Source organism: Aotus nancymaae, unplaced genomic scaffold, assembly GCF_030222135.1.
Source record: "Aotus nancymaae isolate 86718 unplaced genomic scaffold, 86718_ANA_hifiasm-v0.15.2.pri h1tg000036l, whole genome shotgun sequence".
NCBI lineage: Eukaryota > Metazoa > Chordata > Mammalia > Primates > Aotidae > Aotus > Aotus nancymaae.
This window is the reverse complement of record NW_026988450.1, coordinates 25,423,792-25,442,579: the sequence shown is the minus strand read 5'-3', so window position 1 is coordinate 25,442,579 and position 18,788 is coordinate 25,423,792. Positions and strand designations below refer to the sequence as shown.

At 33.9% G+C, this 18,788-nt stretch overlaps 1 protein-coding gene across 3 annotated transcripts in view; it reads right to left on the bottom strand.

Annotated features, from left to right (window-relative positions):
- The window catches only part of HNF4G (hepatocyte nuclear factor 4 gamma), a 142,085-nt gene that overhangs the window by 13,863 nt on the left and 109,434 nt on the right, over nucleotides 1–18,788 (bottom strand). For 2 of the 3 annotated variants that reach the window (XM_012450919.3, XM_012450920.2), the window contains 3 exons: nucleotides 8,412–8,580; nucleotides 4,734–4,828; nucleotides 1,401–1,507 (listed from right to left, as the gene is read on the bottom strand). In XM_012450919.3, the coding sequence (XP_012306342.2) occupies nucleotides 1,401–1,507; nucleotides 4,734–4,828; nucleotides 8,412–8,557 (348 nt within the window). In that variant the 5' untranslated portion in view covers nucleotides 8,558–8,580. Of the gene's footprint in view, nucleotides 1–1,400; nucleotides 1,508–4,733; nucleotides 4,829–8,411; nucleotides 8,581–12,870; nucleotides 13,081–18,788 lie in introns of those variants that run through there. The other variant, XM_012450918.3, reaches the window with a different exon arrangement.

Sequence of the window (18,788 nt, the reverse complement as noted above, 5' to 3'; positions counted from 1 at the left end):
CAGTTGAGGAGACAAGAAGCAAGAACTATTTGTCTCGATGCATTAAATGGAAGCCCATCAAAATTAAATTAAGAAACCAATGTGTTACTCAAAGTGTTAAAGAGCTTAACATATAATACTACATTTGTAAGGTTGTATATAATTTTAGACTATATAAAAATATAAGTTGTGATAATAAGGCTTTTCTGCTGAAAGGAAACACAGTCTAAGAGTTTTTATAAACTTATTTTTGAACGTGCGTGTGAGTGTGTCTTTATCTGTATCTGAATATTTTCTCGTGGCTCCCCTTTAAGTGATTCTCTAAAAGCTTTATTGCCCATCAAGTAATCTTCAAGTAATAATGATAACAGTGACGTTAACCTCATCGTATTCCCCTTGTGTTATCAAAAATGAAAGTAGTTCCGCTGACTCATTATAGGACCTGATTAACTACTTGGCAATTTTATAATCTGCTTTAAATAGAAAAATATTATTAATATTTCTAGGAAGGGCAATGCTAAAATAAGTTTGATTTAAGGGTTTCTTCATTTGACACTAAATGATTTATTTTTATGTATATAACTAACGATTTACTTTTTTTTTTTTTTTTTTTTTTGAGATGGAGTCTTCTCTGTCGCCAGGCCAGAGTGCAGTGACGTGATCTCAGCTCACTACAACCGCCGCCTCCCTAGTTCAAGTCATTCTCCTGCCTCAGCCTCCCAAGTAGCTTGGGACTATAGGCGTGCACCACCACGGCCAGCTAATTTTTGTATTTTTAGTAGAGACGGGGTTTCACCGTGTTGGCCAGGATGGTATCGATCTGTTGACCTCATGATCCGCCTGCTTCGGCCTCCCAAAGTGCTGGAATTACAGGCGTGAGCCACCAAACCCGGCCATGATTTACTTTTTCAACAGTGGAACTGATATTTGAGAAATTTAAAATGATTAAGTTTTCTTTCTTCTGTGTCTTCTGAATTCTGACTCTTCATTTAAACGTGTTTCCAAACCAGGTCCCAATAATCCAGAAGCCATTTTCAAGGAAAGAAGCTCTGATAACAAATCTCAACCAAATGCCCCCAAAGTTGTGGTAGCTGGTCGTACACCTTCAATCAATAAAATACTGCCCCCAGAGCTTTGTGCTATTCATTATTTTTAATTAACCTTGTAAGCAAACTTTTTTAAAAACAATCTTAGACTGAAATTCATTTCATTTTTTTCATTTAAAAATAGTCTTGCTCAAAAAGAGTCAAAATTAAGTCAGCAGTCCCACTGAAACTTTCAACGTAAAACTCTTAAATATGTGTAGGTGTAACTTATTCAATAATGAGCACATTTGAGTAAACTCAGATTATTTTAGCGTGATGCCTAACTGGACATTTGATTTTGTCAAATAGGGCTGGATGCTGGCGTGCAGCAGGTACCTGGCGAGACCGAACTTCAGCTTGTGCCAGTGTGTTAATGGAGGGGATGTTGCTGCCATCAAATGTGCTTCTTCTGGTGCTTATTCTATCACGTTCATTTTGCACAGCTAGGGGGAAAAACACAATATTTATTGAGCACTTCTCTTTAGTGTATGTTAGGATACAGCATTTGAGGGTTTTTTAAGTAAAAAAAAAAGTGAGAAAGGGTCTTTCTAAAAGACTGGGAGAAAGACAAGACATTTTCATTCTGTATTACTTTCAAAAATAGGAATAGTCAGGCTTGTCACTAGAGCTCATAAAACATTGCTGTTTGGGACTTCATGACATCATGCATACTAGAAAGTGTTGGGTCAGCCAGTTCTGCCATGCTGTATTTTTAATAGGGTGGTTTTCTATTCTCTCAAAGTTAATAAAACCATAAGATAACTAGAGGAAGATCATTGCCTGTAAGATTGACTGGGTCAAAGATAAGAGTGTATTCACTGTCAAAAAATATGAGTCATAGATTTGGAAACTTCCATTTTCTTTCCTCTATAAAGGACTAGCAAAAATGGAAAAGTAAACTTTTTTTAGTTAAGATGATTTTAGGATTATAATATTATGATCTCTTATAAAACACCATCCATGGGACAGTTTACCAATATTAATAAAGCAAAAGTTGTACCAGGTAGCAGTCTCTTCTGAGAAAATTGAGATTTGAGTACCAGCATTTTGGAAAGATGAAGAAATCCTATATGTTATATAGGTTTCTAAGAGAGAGCTAGATCTGCTTTTTCACTTCAGGATAAAAAAAAAAAGAGCAATGTAAATCCCCGAAAACTGAATTTTTAAATATAAGGAAGAGCGACAGGGGGAGTATTAACTCACATGTTTATTATACAGAGAATAAAATCAGGCCAGGTGTGGCTCATGCCTGTAATTCCAGCACTTTGTGAGACTAGGTCAGGAGTTCGAGACCAACCTGGTCAACATGGTGAAACCCTGTCTCTACTAAATATACACAAATTTGCCCCAGCTACTTGGGAGGCTGAGGCAGGAGAATCGCTTGAACCCAGGGCAGAGGTTGCAGTAAGCCGAGATTGCACCACTGCATACCAGCCTGGGTGACAGAGTAAGACTCCATCTCAAGATAAAAATTTTTTAAAAAGAAGAGAGAGAGAATAAAATCAGTCAGATATCAAAGCTGAATTTAAAAACTTAAGAGGTTAAAAAAAATAAAAAACCTTAAGAGGTAAAATTATCTTCCATTTGACAAAGAGAAGGGAAACAAGGCAGGAAGGCAGGTAGCCCCTAAATTATTAGGTTATTAGGTTAAGGCTGTAATTTGTTCTGCTGGAAAAATAAGGCATTAAAATATCATTTTTTTCTTCAAATATGCTTTTATTAAAGAAAGCCACCAATTTCTGGCCAAGCAAAGACCCAAAACTTACTATTAAATATGAACTTCATTAAGTTGAAGGAGGAATTACAGGACTTTTTGCCTTTAAGAAAGAGTGAGTTGTTTGTAAGTTGGAGTGAATCATTAATATTTTATTTTAAAATCATACTTACTGGTAGCTTGCTCTTTTTGCTTTACAGAAATTGTTATTGATTTTTAACCTAAACTGACTCATTTGGAAATGCATATGCAGAGATAAAAAATTAAGACATTAGCTATGCTTCTATGAATTTCACTTACATGATCATTCTTTAGAAAAAATGCTAAAAGATATTGTAAACATTTATAATCTTCTCACTGCTATCCTTTTTGACATAAAACTGTTTCTATTTGTTTCCATTGAATTAATCTTGCTACTATGCTATTAGTGTAAAGAAGAGAAATACATCAACTTCGAAACTAAAAATTACTTTCCAATCTATTTAAGAAAATTAACACATTATCTTATAAACAGAAAATAAAATTTCCTTATTTTAAAACGTAATTGCATTTCACAAATTGTAAAACTCATTAAAAATGTAGGATTGTTATTTGCTTACACTTTAGTAGGAATAAGGATGGGGTTCAAGTAGAAGGGAGGAAGGCGATTGACCAAGTATGCAATTAATCCTTTAAACAGCCAAATAGAGCTTCCTATGAAATTAGAAACAAATCACTCTCTAAGTGAGAAAGTGCTTCTTTTTTAATTTTGTGAACTTTACTTTTTGTTGTCTTTGAGACTACCAAACTGAACAAAACTAGTGGTATTTTTGTATCCTTAAAATATTGAATGACAAAGAAAACTCTATGCTCAAGATGGGTTTGATATCTACACTTCATTAGTACAGTGATTTCATTTGTTTCTTTATAGTTTGTGAAATAGTTGTGAAAATATCTCTTTGCATATAATAGGCATGAGCAGACAGCAAAACTGACAGGCATAAAATTTTGTAGCTGTTACGCTCTGTCAAATGTTTAGAATGTGTTCAATACATTTGTTTCTAAATTAATCATATTTAGAATATAGGAGATTATAATCAGATTACTTAATATATCCAAAATGAAATTAGATACTAAAATAGCACATTTAGTCTATTGTCTCGGTCCCTTAATATAATAAAAGCTCTCTGAAAGGGAAGATTATTTTGTCTACTATGTTCACTATTGAAGCTTCAGCACCTAGAAAAGTGTTTGGAAAGTTGCAGTGTTCGATAAGTATTCAGTAAATAAATGAATGCATAAAAAGTAGATGTTCAGTTCATGTTCATCAAAAGAAAAAAGATACTCAGTTCTTATTAAAAACAAAAATATACATTCTTGCAGGGTATGGTGGCTGAAGCCTGTAATCCCAGCACTTTGGGAGGCTGAGATGGGAGGATTACTTGAGGTCACCATTCAAGACCAGCCAGGCCAACATGGTGAAATCCTGTCTCTACTAAAAATACAAAAATTAGCCAGGCATGGTGGTGCACACCTGTAGTCCAAGCTACTAGAGAGGCTGAGGCAGGAGAATTGCTTGAACCCAGTAAGTTGCAATGAGCCAGGATTGTGCCACTGCACTCCAGCCCAGTTGACAGAGCGAAACTCCATCTCAAAAAAAAAAAAAAAACTGTAATTTCAACCCACTAACAGATCATTGGGATACTATTTAGTCAATAATTTTGTTGTCTTGGACAATGTAGTGGTGAAGAGAATAATATCCATAATCAGATAGTCACCAGATAAATACTGGCTACAACACTTAATAGCTGGATGTCCTTGGGCTAAATTATTTTACTTGAGGAACCATAGATTCCTCTTCAGTATATTGAAGAAAATTACAACCATGTAAAAAGGTTATTGTGATCAATGAGAATGTGTGTGTATGTTTATCACTTTTCATCAATAATGTTAATTATCATCATCATTGCTATTACCTTCTTTTTTCATTCCCGCTCTAAAACACTTTCTTAATCGACAATATCTACATTGATTCCTTTTGTCCTTGTCAACAACACATTGTCGACTGAACCTATAACATCAAACAAAGATATATTAGTTCTCAGAAAATGATGATTTACAAAAAAGCAAACAGACAAATGGGTTTTAAATATGTATTGTCACATTTGATAGGAACAATCAACTATGACCTTCCCAGTCTCACAATCAGCATGTGCGTGAAAACACAAGCCTCACCTCTCAGTCTTTATAGCAAAATAAAACTGAATGACTATCTTCATTTTGGCTGGTGTGCATAACCATTTCTATCATGAGTCATGAGAGCCAAACCTAGTTTTGAAAATCTTTGGCTTAAAAGTTTTTGTTGGTTTTTGCCAAATGATTTCAGTATGAAGGAGGCTATTATCAGAACTTCATGGCTCTGCATTTTCATGCTTTTCCCTTTTTAAATATTCTTCTGTTAATTTTAAGTGTACCCCACATCCCACTGAAGTTTACCCTAAATGGCAAATTATATATCAAGAAGTCATTGAGAACAACACTGAGAGTACAGCCAGCATAATGGGGTAAGACGTCACACTCATTTGAATGGCCGTAAATGAAACAAAGGAAAAACAAGTGTTGGTGAGGATATGGAAAAACTGGAACCCTCCTACATTGCTGGTTAAGATGTTAAATGATGCAGCTGCTTTGGAAGAAAGTTTAGCTCTGTCTTATAAAGCTGAACATAGAGTTACAGTATAACCCAGCAATGCCATGCTTGGTCTGTATGGAGAGAAATGAAACATATGCACATGTTAAAAACTTGTTCAAAAATGTCCATAGCAGCGTTATTCATCATGGCCAGAAAGTGGAGACTATCCAAATGCCTATCAATTGATGATAGAAAAACAAAATCTGGGATGCCTGCACAGTAGAATATTATTATTTGTCTGCAAATAGGGATGAAGTACTGATAAATGCTACAACACGGATAAACCTTGGCAACCTATTCTATTCTAAATGAAAGAAGTAAGACACAAGAGATCACATATCATATGATTTTGTTTATACAAAATGTCCTGTAAAGGCAAGTCTGTAGAAACAGAAAATAGATTCGTAGTGGCCTCATATTGTTGAGGAGGGAGTTGGGAGGAAATGAGGGAGTAACTGCTAAAGGTTTCTTTATAAGGGGATACAAATGGTCAAATTTCACCATATTGATGGTTGCACGACTCTGGATACACTAAAAAACTGACTTGTATACTTAACCAAACAAACAAACAAATAGAAAAAAAACAGTACAGTATCTGAAATTAAATCTGAGCTTGATTCCATCGACTCTCAGCAGAACTCGGGGATGTTAAGTAACATCAGTTTACAATTGTAAAATAAAGAGAAGTACTTGCCCTAAAGGTTGTTGTGTGAACGTACTTCAAATAGTTGGGGACAAACAGTAAACGCTAACGTTTCTTCAAAATTCTGGCACAAAATTATCCATACATATTGATATGTACCTGTTTATTTGTAGTTGATAATGATAAGAATAAAGACATGTATTATGTGACCTATACAAAGTATTTCTTCTAAAAACTACTGGTGGCCACTTAAAATTGAATGAGAAGCAAAACCTATCATCAACAAATTGGGCTAGAAGAGAAATGTGCTTTCAGAGTGAGGAACAAGGTATTGCTCATTTGGGAAAAAATGGCTGATGAGACTCAGGAGAGAGGGCCAGATTGATAAAAAACACAAGGAGAATGACTTCAATTAACATTAAATTAATAACAAAAATTGAATAAACATTTACTATTAAGCACCTACAGCATACAAGATCCTGGTGTAGGGATTAAACAGATTAACACAACTTGTCTCCTCTACTCAAGGAACTCACAATCTAATAGAGTACGCATACAAATTGTACATAATGTGAAAAACATAACATGAAAAGTATTGAAACAGCAATTAAAAGTGCTTTTGAAGAAAAGCTCAACCTCAGTGTGACGGAGCAGTTAGAGTAGAAATGGGATTTTGTAATCTAAGAAAATAGATAAATTTGAGACCAGCACAACCTGAACTCAGAAAACCTCCATGACTCTAATCTTGCATCAATATTCTAACCATTGTCCAAATAAAAGATTATAACATTTGCTGAATACTAAAATATATACAGAAAGCTAGGTTGGCAGTAGCATTCCTAATACGAAGGTGCAGGAGTTAAACTGTATCTGTTGTTAGAATACTTTTTAACCCTCTAAAAACTGCTGAGAGCATTCCTTTCCCACTCTTCCATACAGAAAGGACAGATATCCTGATAGCCTTTGTGATTCTCTGATTCTCACAAGTTGTTGTTGGATTTAGTTGTTTGGATCACCATTATACACACACACACACACAGACACATATTTCACTTTTAACAAAGCACATGACTCCAGAAGGTATGGTTTACAGCTTATTCTGAATTTGTTTTAGTTATTAATTTTTAGAACCACTCATAGAAAAGTATTTTCGATGAAGGAAATTGATCTACCTTTTACCTTTAGAGTTTTAATGTAAATAAAAGCAAAACTCAGCTAAATACACTTTTTTTGTTTACCTAGAAAGTTTTTAAAGTGGGCAATTTATAGTTCTGTTAACCTGCTTCAAAGTATCTTGAAATATTACTAGAGAACTAGATTACCAGAGAACTAGATAGATATTTGGGTAGTAATATATTAACTTGTACTGTAACCCAGGAAATCACATGGCAACACTTTGAGAGAGTTAATTTCTTCCCAAATGTCCAACTTGTTCTTAAAAGAATATAATTCTACACATATCTTTTATTGATGGAACAAACACAGTTTTTTTTTTCTTTTAATCAGTAATTTTTGTTAATAGCCTATATTCAATTTAAATGTAATCTACATTCAAGGACAGTCATATAGATGAATAAAGATACAAATGTATACTTAAATCATGTTATGATGTTGACTAGTTTTTAATCTAAAATTGAAAAAAAAAAAAACAAGAAAACAGCCTACTGGAAATGAGTGACACATATAATATAGTTAAATAAGCATCCGACAAAACATTTAAATTTAATGACAAAAGATATGGCATGAGAAATACATTTTAAATTTTAGGACTGAAAATTAAATTTCACTCATTAATATCAGCAAACTACCAAAATAATCTGCACTTTTACAATTTTGTTTTTAGACCTAGGATGTAATGGCACTTAAAAAATCAACATGAAGAAAAATATTCATATTGAAAAAGCTTTTAAATGCAGATTTTAAAATGTTTAGAGGTATATGAACATGTGGTAAAACAATAAAGAAACACAAGGAAAAGATAACACAAAATTGCAATGGTAGTTACCTCTAAGAGGCAAGGGAGGAAAAGTGACAGAGGAGGTGTCCATTAAAGGCTTCAACTATATTAGTCTAAGCTGGGTGATAGATAGGTGGATTTTTATATACCTTCTATAGGTCTAAAATGTTTCATAAAAAATAACCACCTATGTGAATACATCCTGCAATACATACCTACACGTTCTTACTTGTACCGCAGTTTAGAGATTTTATTTACAGACTTACAGATACACAAAACCTCTGAATTTTCTTTTCTTACTTTTTGCATGCCAAACTGAAACACCTGTAGAGATAACTCTCCTGAAAGGGCATTTAAAGTACCTGCAAGAATAAATGTGACTCTTGCGAATGCTGCGTCTGAAGAAACCCTTGCACCCGTCACAGCTCGATGCCCCATAGTGTTTTCCTGTTGCTCTGTCCCCACAGATGGCACACAGACAGTTGACACTGTTGTCTGCGGTATTCATACTTGTCTCTGGGGCAGAACTATCTGTCAATGAAAAAGGAAGATTGCAGTTAGAGTTAGCACTGTTTCCTGATTAAATTGTTCGACTAATTATTTATAGGCTCGAAACAGTCCATTCGTTGGCTTCTAGGAGACCCCACACTGGTGCTTCCCTTTCAACCACTGGCTGCTTCTGTTCCAAGCTCTCCTTTCTTATTTCTGAACATTTAACTTTGAGACACCATAGACTTAATTCTCCAACTATACTGTTTTCCAAGGGAAGCTTATCAGTCCCATGACAATAAATATTGGCTGTAGGATGAACAAGTCCAATATTTTATCTCTAGCCTTGATGTCTACCATAGGCATCAGTCTGAAATGCCCAGGCACCTATTGAAGAACTTCATTGTGAAATCTAATCAGAATTGCAAATTAACGTATCAAAAACAAAACTCTTTCATTTTTCCCCTAGAACTTGTTCTTCCTTCCTTCAGCCTCCCTATATCCATCCAATTTCCCAGGGCCAATAATCTGTGAGTCTTTATTGTATTCTCTCCTTTATCCTTTATAACCAATCCCTTGTTAAGTCCATGTTTACAATACTTTTTAATTATTTATTTAATTTTTTGAGACTGAGTTTCCACTGTCGCTCAGGCTGGAGTGTAGTGGTGTGATCTGCACTCACTGCAACCTCTGCCTCTGGGTTTCAAGCAATTCTCATGCCTCAGCCTCCCAAGTAGCTGGGATTACAGATATGTGCCACCACACCAAACTAATTTTTGTATTTTTACCTGAGACAGGGTTTCACCATGTTGGCCAGGCTGATCTTGAACTCCTGACCCCAGCTAGTCCACCCTTCTCAGCCTCCCAAAGTGTGGTGATTACTGGCATGAGTCACCACACCAGGCCTGAAATACATATTTAATCCACAACGTTTTACCATGGACATTCTTGTTCAACCAACCATCATCTTTCCTCTAGATTATGGTAACAGCTTGCTATCTAAATTCATTCCTTCCATTCTTGCTGCCCTACTGTTTGTTACCCCACAGCCACATAAATGATCTTGTTATAACAAATTTACAACATTGGAGAAATAGGAATGCTTTTACACTGTTTTTGGGAGTGTAAATTACTTCAACCATTGTGAAAGACAGTATGGCGATTCCTCAAGGATCTAGAACTAGAAATATTTGATTCAGCAATCCCATTACTTGGTATATACCCAGAGGATTATAAATCATTCTATTATAAAGACACATGCATCCGTATGTTTATTGTGGCACTGTTTACAATAGCAAAAACTTGGAACCAACCCAAATGCCCATCAGTGATAGACTGGATGAAGAAAATGTGGCACATATACACCATGGAATACTATGCAGCCATAAAAAAGGATGAGTTCATGTCCTTTGCAGGAACATGGATGAAGCTGGAAACCATCATTCTCAGGCAACTAACACAGGAACAGAAAGCCAAGCACTGTATGTTCTCACTCATAAGTGGGAGTTGAACAATGAGAACATATGGGCACAGGGAGGGGAGCATCACATTTCAGGGCCTGTCAGGGGGTGGGAGGCTTAGGGAGGGGTAGCATTAGGAGAAATACCTAATGTAGATGATGGGGTGATGGATGCAGCAAATCATCATGGCACATGTATACCTATGTAACAAACCTGCATGTTCTGCACATGTATCCCAGAACTTAAAGTATAATAATAACTTTTTAAAAAAGAAATTCACATCATGTCACCCTCTGCATCCAATCCTGTTCTAATGAGATACAGAATAAACCATAGGCATCTTAGCACAGGCTGTAAACCCTGCATGTCAACCTCCCACTACAACTCCCCCAAATCTCTGATCCCAGTATCTGGTACCACTTTTCATTCAGTTCGCTATTCTCCAGCAATATTGTCTTCCTTTTTTTTTTTTTTTTTCCATCATCTCAGAAATTGTTCACTTGCTGTTCCTTCTGTCCGGGAGGAAAGCTCTTCCCTAAACCTATCTTTGAGCTAGCTACCAAGTTTCTGTTAACATTTCATATTTTCTGTGAAACCTCTGAACACACTTTTAAAAAGTCACCCCTCATCTGTCCTTCAAGTAGAACCTAAAGCCCTGCGTATTTTATATATTATTATTATTTTTTGAGTCAGGGTCTTGCTTTGTCACCCAGGCGGGAGTACAGTGGTGCAATCCTAGCTCACTGCAGCCTGGGCCTCCTGAGCTCAAGCAATTCTCCCACCTCAGCCTCCTGAGTAGTTGGGACTACAGGAGCACCCCACCACACCAAGCTAGTTTTTAAAGTTTTAATTGTAGAGACAAGGTCTCACTATGTTGCCCAGGTTGGTCTTAAACACTTGGGCTCAAGCAATCCTCCTGTCTCAGCCTCCCAAAGTTCTGGGACTATAGATGTGAGCCACCACACCTGGCCTTAGTTTTTAAAATAACTTTATTTCTGAAAAGTATATTCTGTATTGATCTGCTCATTTATTACCCATCTTTACAAACCGACTCTAAACCCTATGATGGTAGAGAATTTATCTGTTTTATATATTCCTCTGTTTTCCAGCTTTTAGGATTATGCCCAGAATATAGTGGTCATCTAATACATAGTTCTGAAGGAAGAATTATTTTTAAAATGTAGATATTTATAATAAAATAAATATATCTTAAATAAGTTAATATCATGGATTACATCTTAAAAATCTGTAGGCATTCAAAAGATATTAAATTTGTAATACAGTAAAACTTTATTATAAAATTGTAAATATATTAACAACTGATTATTGTATGTCTAACAAAAGGTTAAAACTAAAGGTTGTTATGTCCTGATTACATTTTACGACACTACATATATGCTACTTACTAATGCTTCTGAGTAGACAAATATTGTCATATATAATTTCATGAAGTTGGAAAAAAACCTTAATGAGCATATGCTTAGAGTTATGTGACATTATAGGACTAAAATGCTATAAATTTTGCTTTTGGTAACATTAACAACACAGATATTAACAATATGAAAGTTAGAACTGTTTGGAATTTATTGTATTCTGAGAGACTACATAGAAATATGAAAAATTCACCTCTTGCTTCAAGTTTAGTGTCGTACTTACATATTGCTGACAACATTATTACAAACAAGTTACATCACACTTTGCATATAACCGTACAAATTCGTTATTTTAGTATACTTGTTAAGCACTTATAGTAAATAAGTGTTATGATTATGGTAATTATGCCCCTACCATTTCTTAATCGAGTGTTTTTTTCAAGTCATGATTCTGATGAAATACTCTATTAAATATCCCTAATCAAGTCTAAACATAAGGCACAAAACAGTGACTTCCTGAAAGTTGCACTACAGGTTTATCTTAACTATATTTGTGCTAAAATTTCAGAATTCATCTTTTAACTATTTTTTTAAACCTCTACTAAGAAGGAACTGCTTATTGTAAATAGAACCAGAACACCAGTCATACAAATTGTACAGTACAGTAGAATAGTAAGAGGTCCTCAGTACAAGATATATTCTCAGTCTTACATTAAACACACAGACACACATTTTCCAAAGTATACATAATTACTCAATCTTAGGAGTTCTATCAGTTATAACATATTTTAAACAAGATCTTTTTTACTAGGAATTAAGTCTAAATTCAAAGCCAAGAGTAAACTGTACTACATAAAGGCACAAACCCTAAACAACTCATGTCTTATTTAAAGTTAAAATGTTACAGTAATTAAATACCAACAGCTTTGTGCAGCTAAACATTAGCCTGATAAGTGAGGTTATAATATAAACCTATTTCCTTTCATATTAGCATTCAATGCAAAAACCTGATAGTATTTTAAATGCAGTTTCTCATCAGTAGCATTTGAGAACTGGAATAATAATGAGAAAAGTAGACAATCAGTAAAACTCCCTAGTGTTCTGTGGAAACTTTGTTCCATGTCATTTTAAACATTGCATAGAAAATATACTTTCACAGTCAATCTGCCAATATTACTTATTACTGTGATTTACAGCAAATAAAATAATGGCTGAATCTATTCTTTTTACCTCTCTAACTGGCCCATGACAGAATTCTGAAGTTACTTTATTATACAAAACCAGGATTTTTCTACCTCTAAGATAAAATAGCCCTAGCATTATTAACTTAAATTTTGTAAGAAAGTGCAAAAGCTCAGATTTGCGGCTTTAAAAGAAAGACGTAAATTCTCCAGAAAAAAAATAAAAATAAAACATTGAGCCACCACCTTTGGAAGCTCAGTCTACCTTCTCCAATTATATTTACTTTTCTTTACATATATAAACAGATGATAACTCACCATTTGAATTATATAGAATCTGCATAGTTTCAAACTCCAAAGTTGTATAAGTTGGATCCAAAACTTCACTGTAATTTGCCATGTCCATGTCCAATATTGGTTCTGATACCCTCATCATTGATTTAGAAACACACATACAAGTGGCACCACAGGCCCAGAGTGTGTGATGAGTGTTTTGCTGTTTTGCTTTCAATCTGTGAGTGATAATCCAAAGTTAATGTAAACGAGTGACTTAAGAGCTGCAGTGGGAGGGGCTGTAAAACTGTAACCTTCTTTGGCAGGCCATATTCAGCTTATTTCTTCTTTTATGGCATATAAAAGCAATTCCTTGTGATAATCTTGGAATGCTTCGTGAAATAGCCTTATCTGAAGTGCTTAGTGGACTAACATGATTTCCTAAATTGATTTCCGGTAGACAATAAATGAGATCATTAAGAGAAGAATTAAAAATTGAAAAGAAAATCTCACAGGTTTTAAACTGTCATAATAATGTCAGGTATCCCATTTGAGGAGCTGAAATCACATACTTCATATTCTGAAAAATGGCACTTACTTTACTGTTATAAATTTGATAAATCAAGTCTGGAAGTTACCATTTCCCATAAACACTTTACAATTGCGAATTTTCTTAAGTGTACAATAAAGCTACTTTTATTTTGGAGTAAAGGAAATTTTGTAATTTGAAATGTGAGGATTTATGACATACTCTGATAGCCCCTAGGCATAACCCTGATATGGCCTTTAACAATATTCTCTTTAATTAACTATTTATGGGTCTGTGTCCCATTTATGTCAGCAAACTTCCCAAGCACAGAAGCAGTACAGCTGCTAGAACATTAGAGGCATTTACATAGTTGTTACATATATCATGTTTCATTTCTTTTGAATCCTGATGCCATTAAACTGAAATAAAATCATCCCTAACATATGTATATCTATATATTCCTATTGTCAACCCTTATCTATATAGCACAGTATATCTTTTATGTGTATATTTGACAAGGAACGTCTAGGGTTTGGGGAATATTTAGACAATAGTACTCAATGAATATATTTTACTTCTGAAAATATGTTTATTGATGTTATTTTTCAAGAAAGACTTCCAGCCCCATTTACATTAGAAATTCAGAATGTCCTTTTCCACATTCATTAAAGATTGCAGCAAAGTAATATTTCTTAACCAATTTTTTAACACCATAATCCTTACGAATAATTTGTCTTAGAAATTAGTGTACTTTTCACCTGGGAAGGCTGGTCTCTTAAAGTACTCTAAACCATGTGACAAAATGTAAAGAAAATAGCTTAGAGTCAATCTACCAGCCAGATTCACTAAATCAAACAGCAATCGTTGGAATAGTCCTCTTGTCCTCATATTCTGTATACTCTTAATTGTAAGGATGATATCTTGAAATAAACTTTCTTTTTTGACTGACTTTCTTTAATGAAGATTAGACATAGGTGATTCAGTTTTTAGAGAAGTAGACAGAAGTGGTTGTTAGTCTGTGGTTTTTATTTGTGTGAAGTGGTCCTTATTTTAAATGAGTTAACAAACATATGTTTTCTATAGGAACCAAAGGGGTGAATTGTGCAGAGCCTGCAAACTTTTTAATCTCTGAAATAACTAACCAATATAGAGGGATGTCACTGATGGAAATGTCCCAACAGAAGGACAGGTAAAAGAGAAAAAGATAGAAAAAGTTTATTTATGGATATGGAAAACACTGAAAGAAATGTGGCTGTAGCTCAGGAGAACAATGCTGTCATAGTTTTATCCTTCCACCCCAGTCTGTTCCCACAGCTGACTGACATTACTGGATCAGAGCATTCAACTCTCAGGTGAAAGGGGCTACAGATGGATCTCAGCACAGATCTTCAAGTAGCAATTAATAACTAACCAGAGCTAGCTTTTAAGAAGAAACCTGTGTCCCATTTTTGTTACTGTAAATTGTTTTCTTCACTTCATAGAGTAAGAACTCAAGAATTTCCAGAAGATACGGTAGATCTGAATAGCATGCATATCTCCTCAAGTGGGTAGTCTTTGTAATGATCTTCAGATGTAGAAACACCCACGGAATTCAGTCAGCCTCAGCCTAGCAAAGGAAGGAGTTTCTGCAGCTTTTCTCTGGAGGAGAGTACAAAGCACAGTGGAATCCCGCTTTTCTTAAATTCTAGGACTCATAATTTATGGAACTGATTAAGCAAATAAAATAATTAAAAAAGAAAGTCATAAAAAATGTGTATCCTTACTTCATAGCTTCTTTTACATAGGGGGATATGGCTGCTGGCTGCTACTGTTTATAAAACAAAGACCTTTTCATTAAGAATCCACTGATTAAGATTCTTAACTAATTTTTTTTTTTTGCTAAGTCTCATACATTGCCTCTGATTTCTAGAAAATTTTTGTTTATGAAGAAAAATTAAAGCCACCCATAAAGCAATCCAAAGCAAAAATTCTAGAAGCCTTCTAGAGTTTCCTTTTTTCAAAATATTGTCCATACTTTAAACAATTGGGTTTTATCTACTTCCACAGTATTTCCCATGGTTTCTATAGGGGAGGAAAAAATGAAAGTCTTTTGGCCAGGCATGGTGGCTCACGCCTATAATCCCAACACTTTGGGAGGCTGAGGTGGGAAAATTGCTTGAGGCCAGCAGTTCGAGGCCAGCCTGGGCAACATGGTGAAACCCCCATCTCTACTAAAAATACAAAAAAACTAGCCGGGCATGGTGGCGTGGGCCTGTAATACCACATACTCCGGAGGCTGAGGCAGGAGAATTGCTTGAACCTGGGAGGTGTAGGTTGTAGTGAGCCAAGATCATGCCCCTTCACTTTAGCCAGGGCAACAGAGTGAGACTTTGTCTCAAAAAAATAAAATAAAAGCCTTTTAATGATCATGTTGTATTAGATTGCACAATTTTTTAATGAAATTGTGAAATGAAATAACAAGAACAAATGGCAGTTATACACTAGATAACAAATCCAAATGATTCTTGATAAGTGTATAAAGTTGGTAAGAAGTGCCTACCCTGAAAACTAATTCGTATGATCTACAAAGGAAATTGAGAATTTGAGTTAATTTCAAGTTTTGGCTACATGGAAATTAGAGTTTCTATTGTATTGATTTTAACTTGAAATAACTTTTATTTATAAATTAACTTATATTCCTCTTTATAACCAATCTTCCTCTCTACTTCTAAAACTAGTTAAGCCATATTCAGAATATTTTTATTTATTTAAAGAGGAGAAAGGGAGCATGAAGAGGGAGAATGAGAAAGAAAAAAAAGAAGAAAAGAAGTCACAGAGAAATAATTTAAGTTAATTATAGGTTTTTAGTTATGCATCATAATGAGAACAAACAGCATACTCTTAATACTAATTCTTTGTGTTTCCCATTCGTTAGTGATTGTGAAGTTTTCATAACTCAGTAAACATGTGTATGGCACAATTGAACAAAAAGAAACTATTAAATTAAGTTATAGAAACCTTAGTCTCCTGACACAGTTATGGCGTTTCTTTATACATATTCACATTAAATTCAGTAATTTTCAGCAAAGGGACTGATGGATATCAGCCAAGAAGTCTTTCATTATGGCTTAATCAAGTATTTTACACGGGTAAATTCATCAAGGCTACATTAGATTAAGAGCTTAAGTAGAACAAACTAACAAACAAATAAAAACACTGTATTAATTTTATGCCCAGGTGATAGTAGAAAAAAATTATCTTTAAATAGATGAGACCTATGTTATTAAACCCTACATTCAACAGAAATTTATGAGTGCTTTTAAGTTTACTTCTAAAGGTTTAATTGGGAAACACATCACTCATAGTGGGTGACGTAGTAATACATAAAACAGTAATTATAATAAGTAGCACACATTTTCTAAAGATATATAAATTTAATATATATCAAAAAATATAAATATATGATAAACTATGAACTGAAAATCTATCTTAACATTACTTTCCAGTATTTGTTCTCTAAATTGAGCAAAACTTTGCTTTTACTAAGTGAAACCTCATGTTTTGTAGGCTAAGATGTGCCGTCTTAGCCCTAGTCAGGTCAAATGCTCCAGAGAGAATGACAACATTATTTGTAGATAAAAGGTCAGTTTTAAACAGCACAACTAATGATGTTGAAAAATATTTCTCTCAGAGCAATGATTCTCTAAACTAGCATGTGAAATATTTTATTTAAATTTCTTTAAAGCAACATAACAAGCAGTGAGAACAGCGTAGTGTTTAAAGAAGACAACAACTCAATTCACTATTGATTCTCCAAGATAATAGCAGAAATAGTTCTATCTTATCTGGAAGACTATTAAGCCATTTAAATCATTCTATACTTTATATTTGATTTAATCATTCTTTCACAGCATGATTTTAAAATAGAAAACAAGCTAATAAAATGAAGGATATTTTCATGAAATAATTTTCATGAAAATAATTTGGAATGCTAATACCAATATATAAACATTTTATTGTAAAATGGAGTTAACGAAATTTGTTTCCTAAACTTATTTCTTTGAGATTATTTTTCACTAGCAAAAGCACTACATATCAATCTCCAAAGCACATCTGTAGTTTCTCATTATTTTCATATTCTACTTTTCAAGTATGAAGATTACACACAAGTGATCACTAAAAGCTAGATGAGAAGAATAATAATCTAAATGAACCCAGTGTACTTTTCAGTGTAATCAGGAAACCATTAAGTGGAGAGCTCTACCCAACAAAATGGCCTTTTAATTCAAAGCAAAGCCACCTTTTGTTTCTCAAAAGAATTTCAATTTAAAAAAAAAAAATCATATTTCCTTGCTGCCACTGTTCTAATCTAACCATTCTTCCTCTTTTGAAACAAAAATCTGGTATTTTCTTCTTCCTAATTTTGACGGGAGAAAACAAGCAAATTCAAAAATTACAACAAACAAAGATGGGTATTTTAATATTTAAGGCAAGTCACTACCATACACATACAAAGAAGTTTCAAATTGTCTGTTATGATAGGATTTTATTTGCAAAGAGCTTTGTACATTTTTTTCCTAAAGCCGAGATTATATGTAATTTTTAGATAAACAAAAATTTTTTAAAATCTTTTTCTTTTGTTGCTCAGTTTAGATCTATGCAATCACACTAACTCATTAACACATTTAAACCAAAGTTATTACCAACATGTAAAAATTCTAACTTCGATCTTATTTTTGAAACATGATCCTCTCCTCAATTTGCTGAACATTTTTAAAATTTAAACTAACTTCTATAGCTTTGCTTACATAGTTGTATAATAATAATATAGCTTTGCTTACATAGTTTTATATAAAATAAAATTCTATGGCTCATTTCTCAATTTATATTGATATTTAATTCCCAAAACGTCATCCAAGGAGCCAATTTTAAATCTTTATCACATCACTACTAAAAAATGCCATGTGACAGTAAAATCTAAAGAAAGTGGACAGAGCTACATAAGCACCTTGTGAAATAGCTGAATTTGTTTAGAAAGATGCTATTTTCTTTCTAGTATTTATGATTTACCTTAACTATTCATATTTATTTTATTTGCACATTAAAACACTACATGATTTAAAACTAGTTATACAAATAAATGTAAAATCCAAAACTAAAGAAGAGTGAAAACCATATCATTATTAAATCAGTTACTGTTAGGACAGACAAAATAAGGATTGCACAGCTCAAAGCTAATGTAACCAAGAAAATACTCTTGAGTAAAAAAGGCTTCGAGGTGATATAAGAAATCTGCATATATTAAACCTACCTTCAAGGTCAGCTGCCTTGTGATTCAAAGCAGACTCTCCTTTTCAGAAGATAAGGAGCTGATTAGCACTAAATTATTAACTGGAGTATAGATTATACTGGTAAGGAAAATAAAGTGGGGATATAAGGAACATGTTAGGATTTG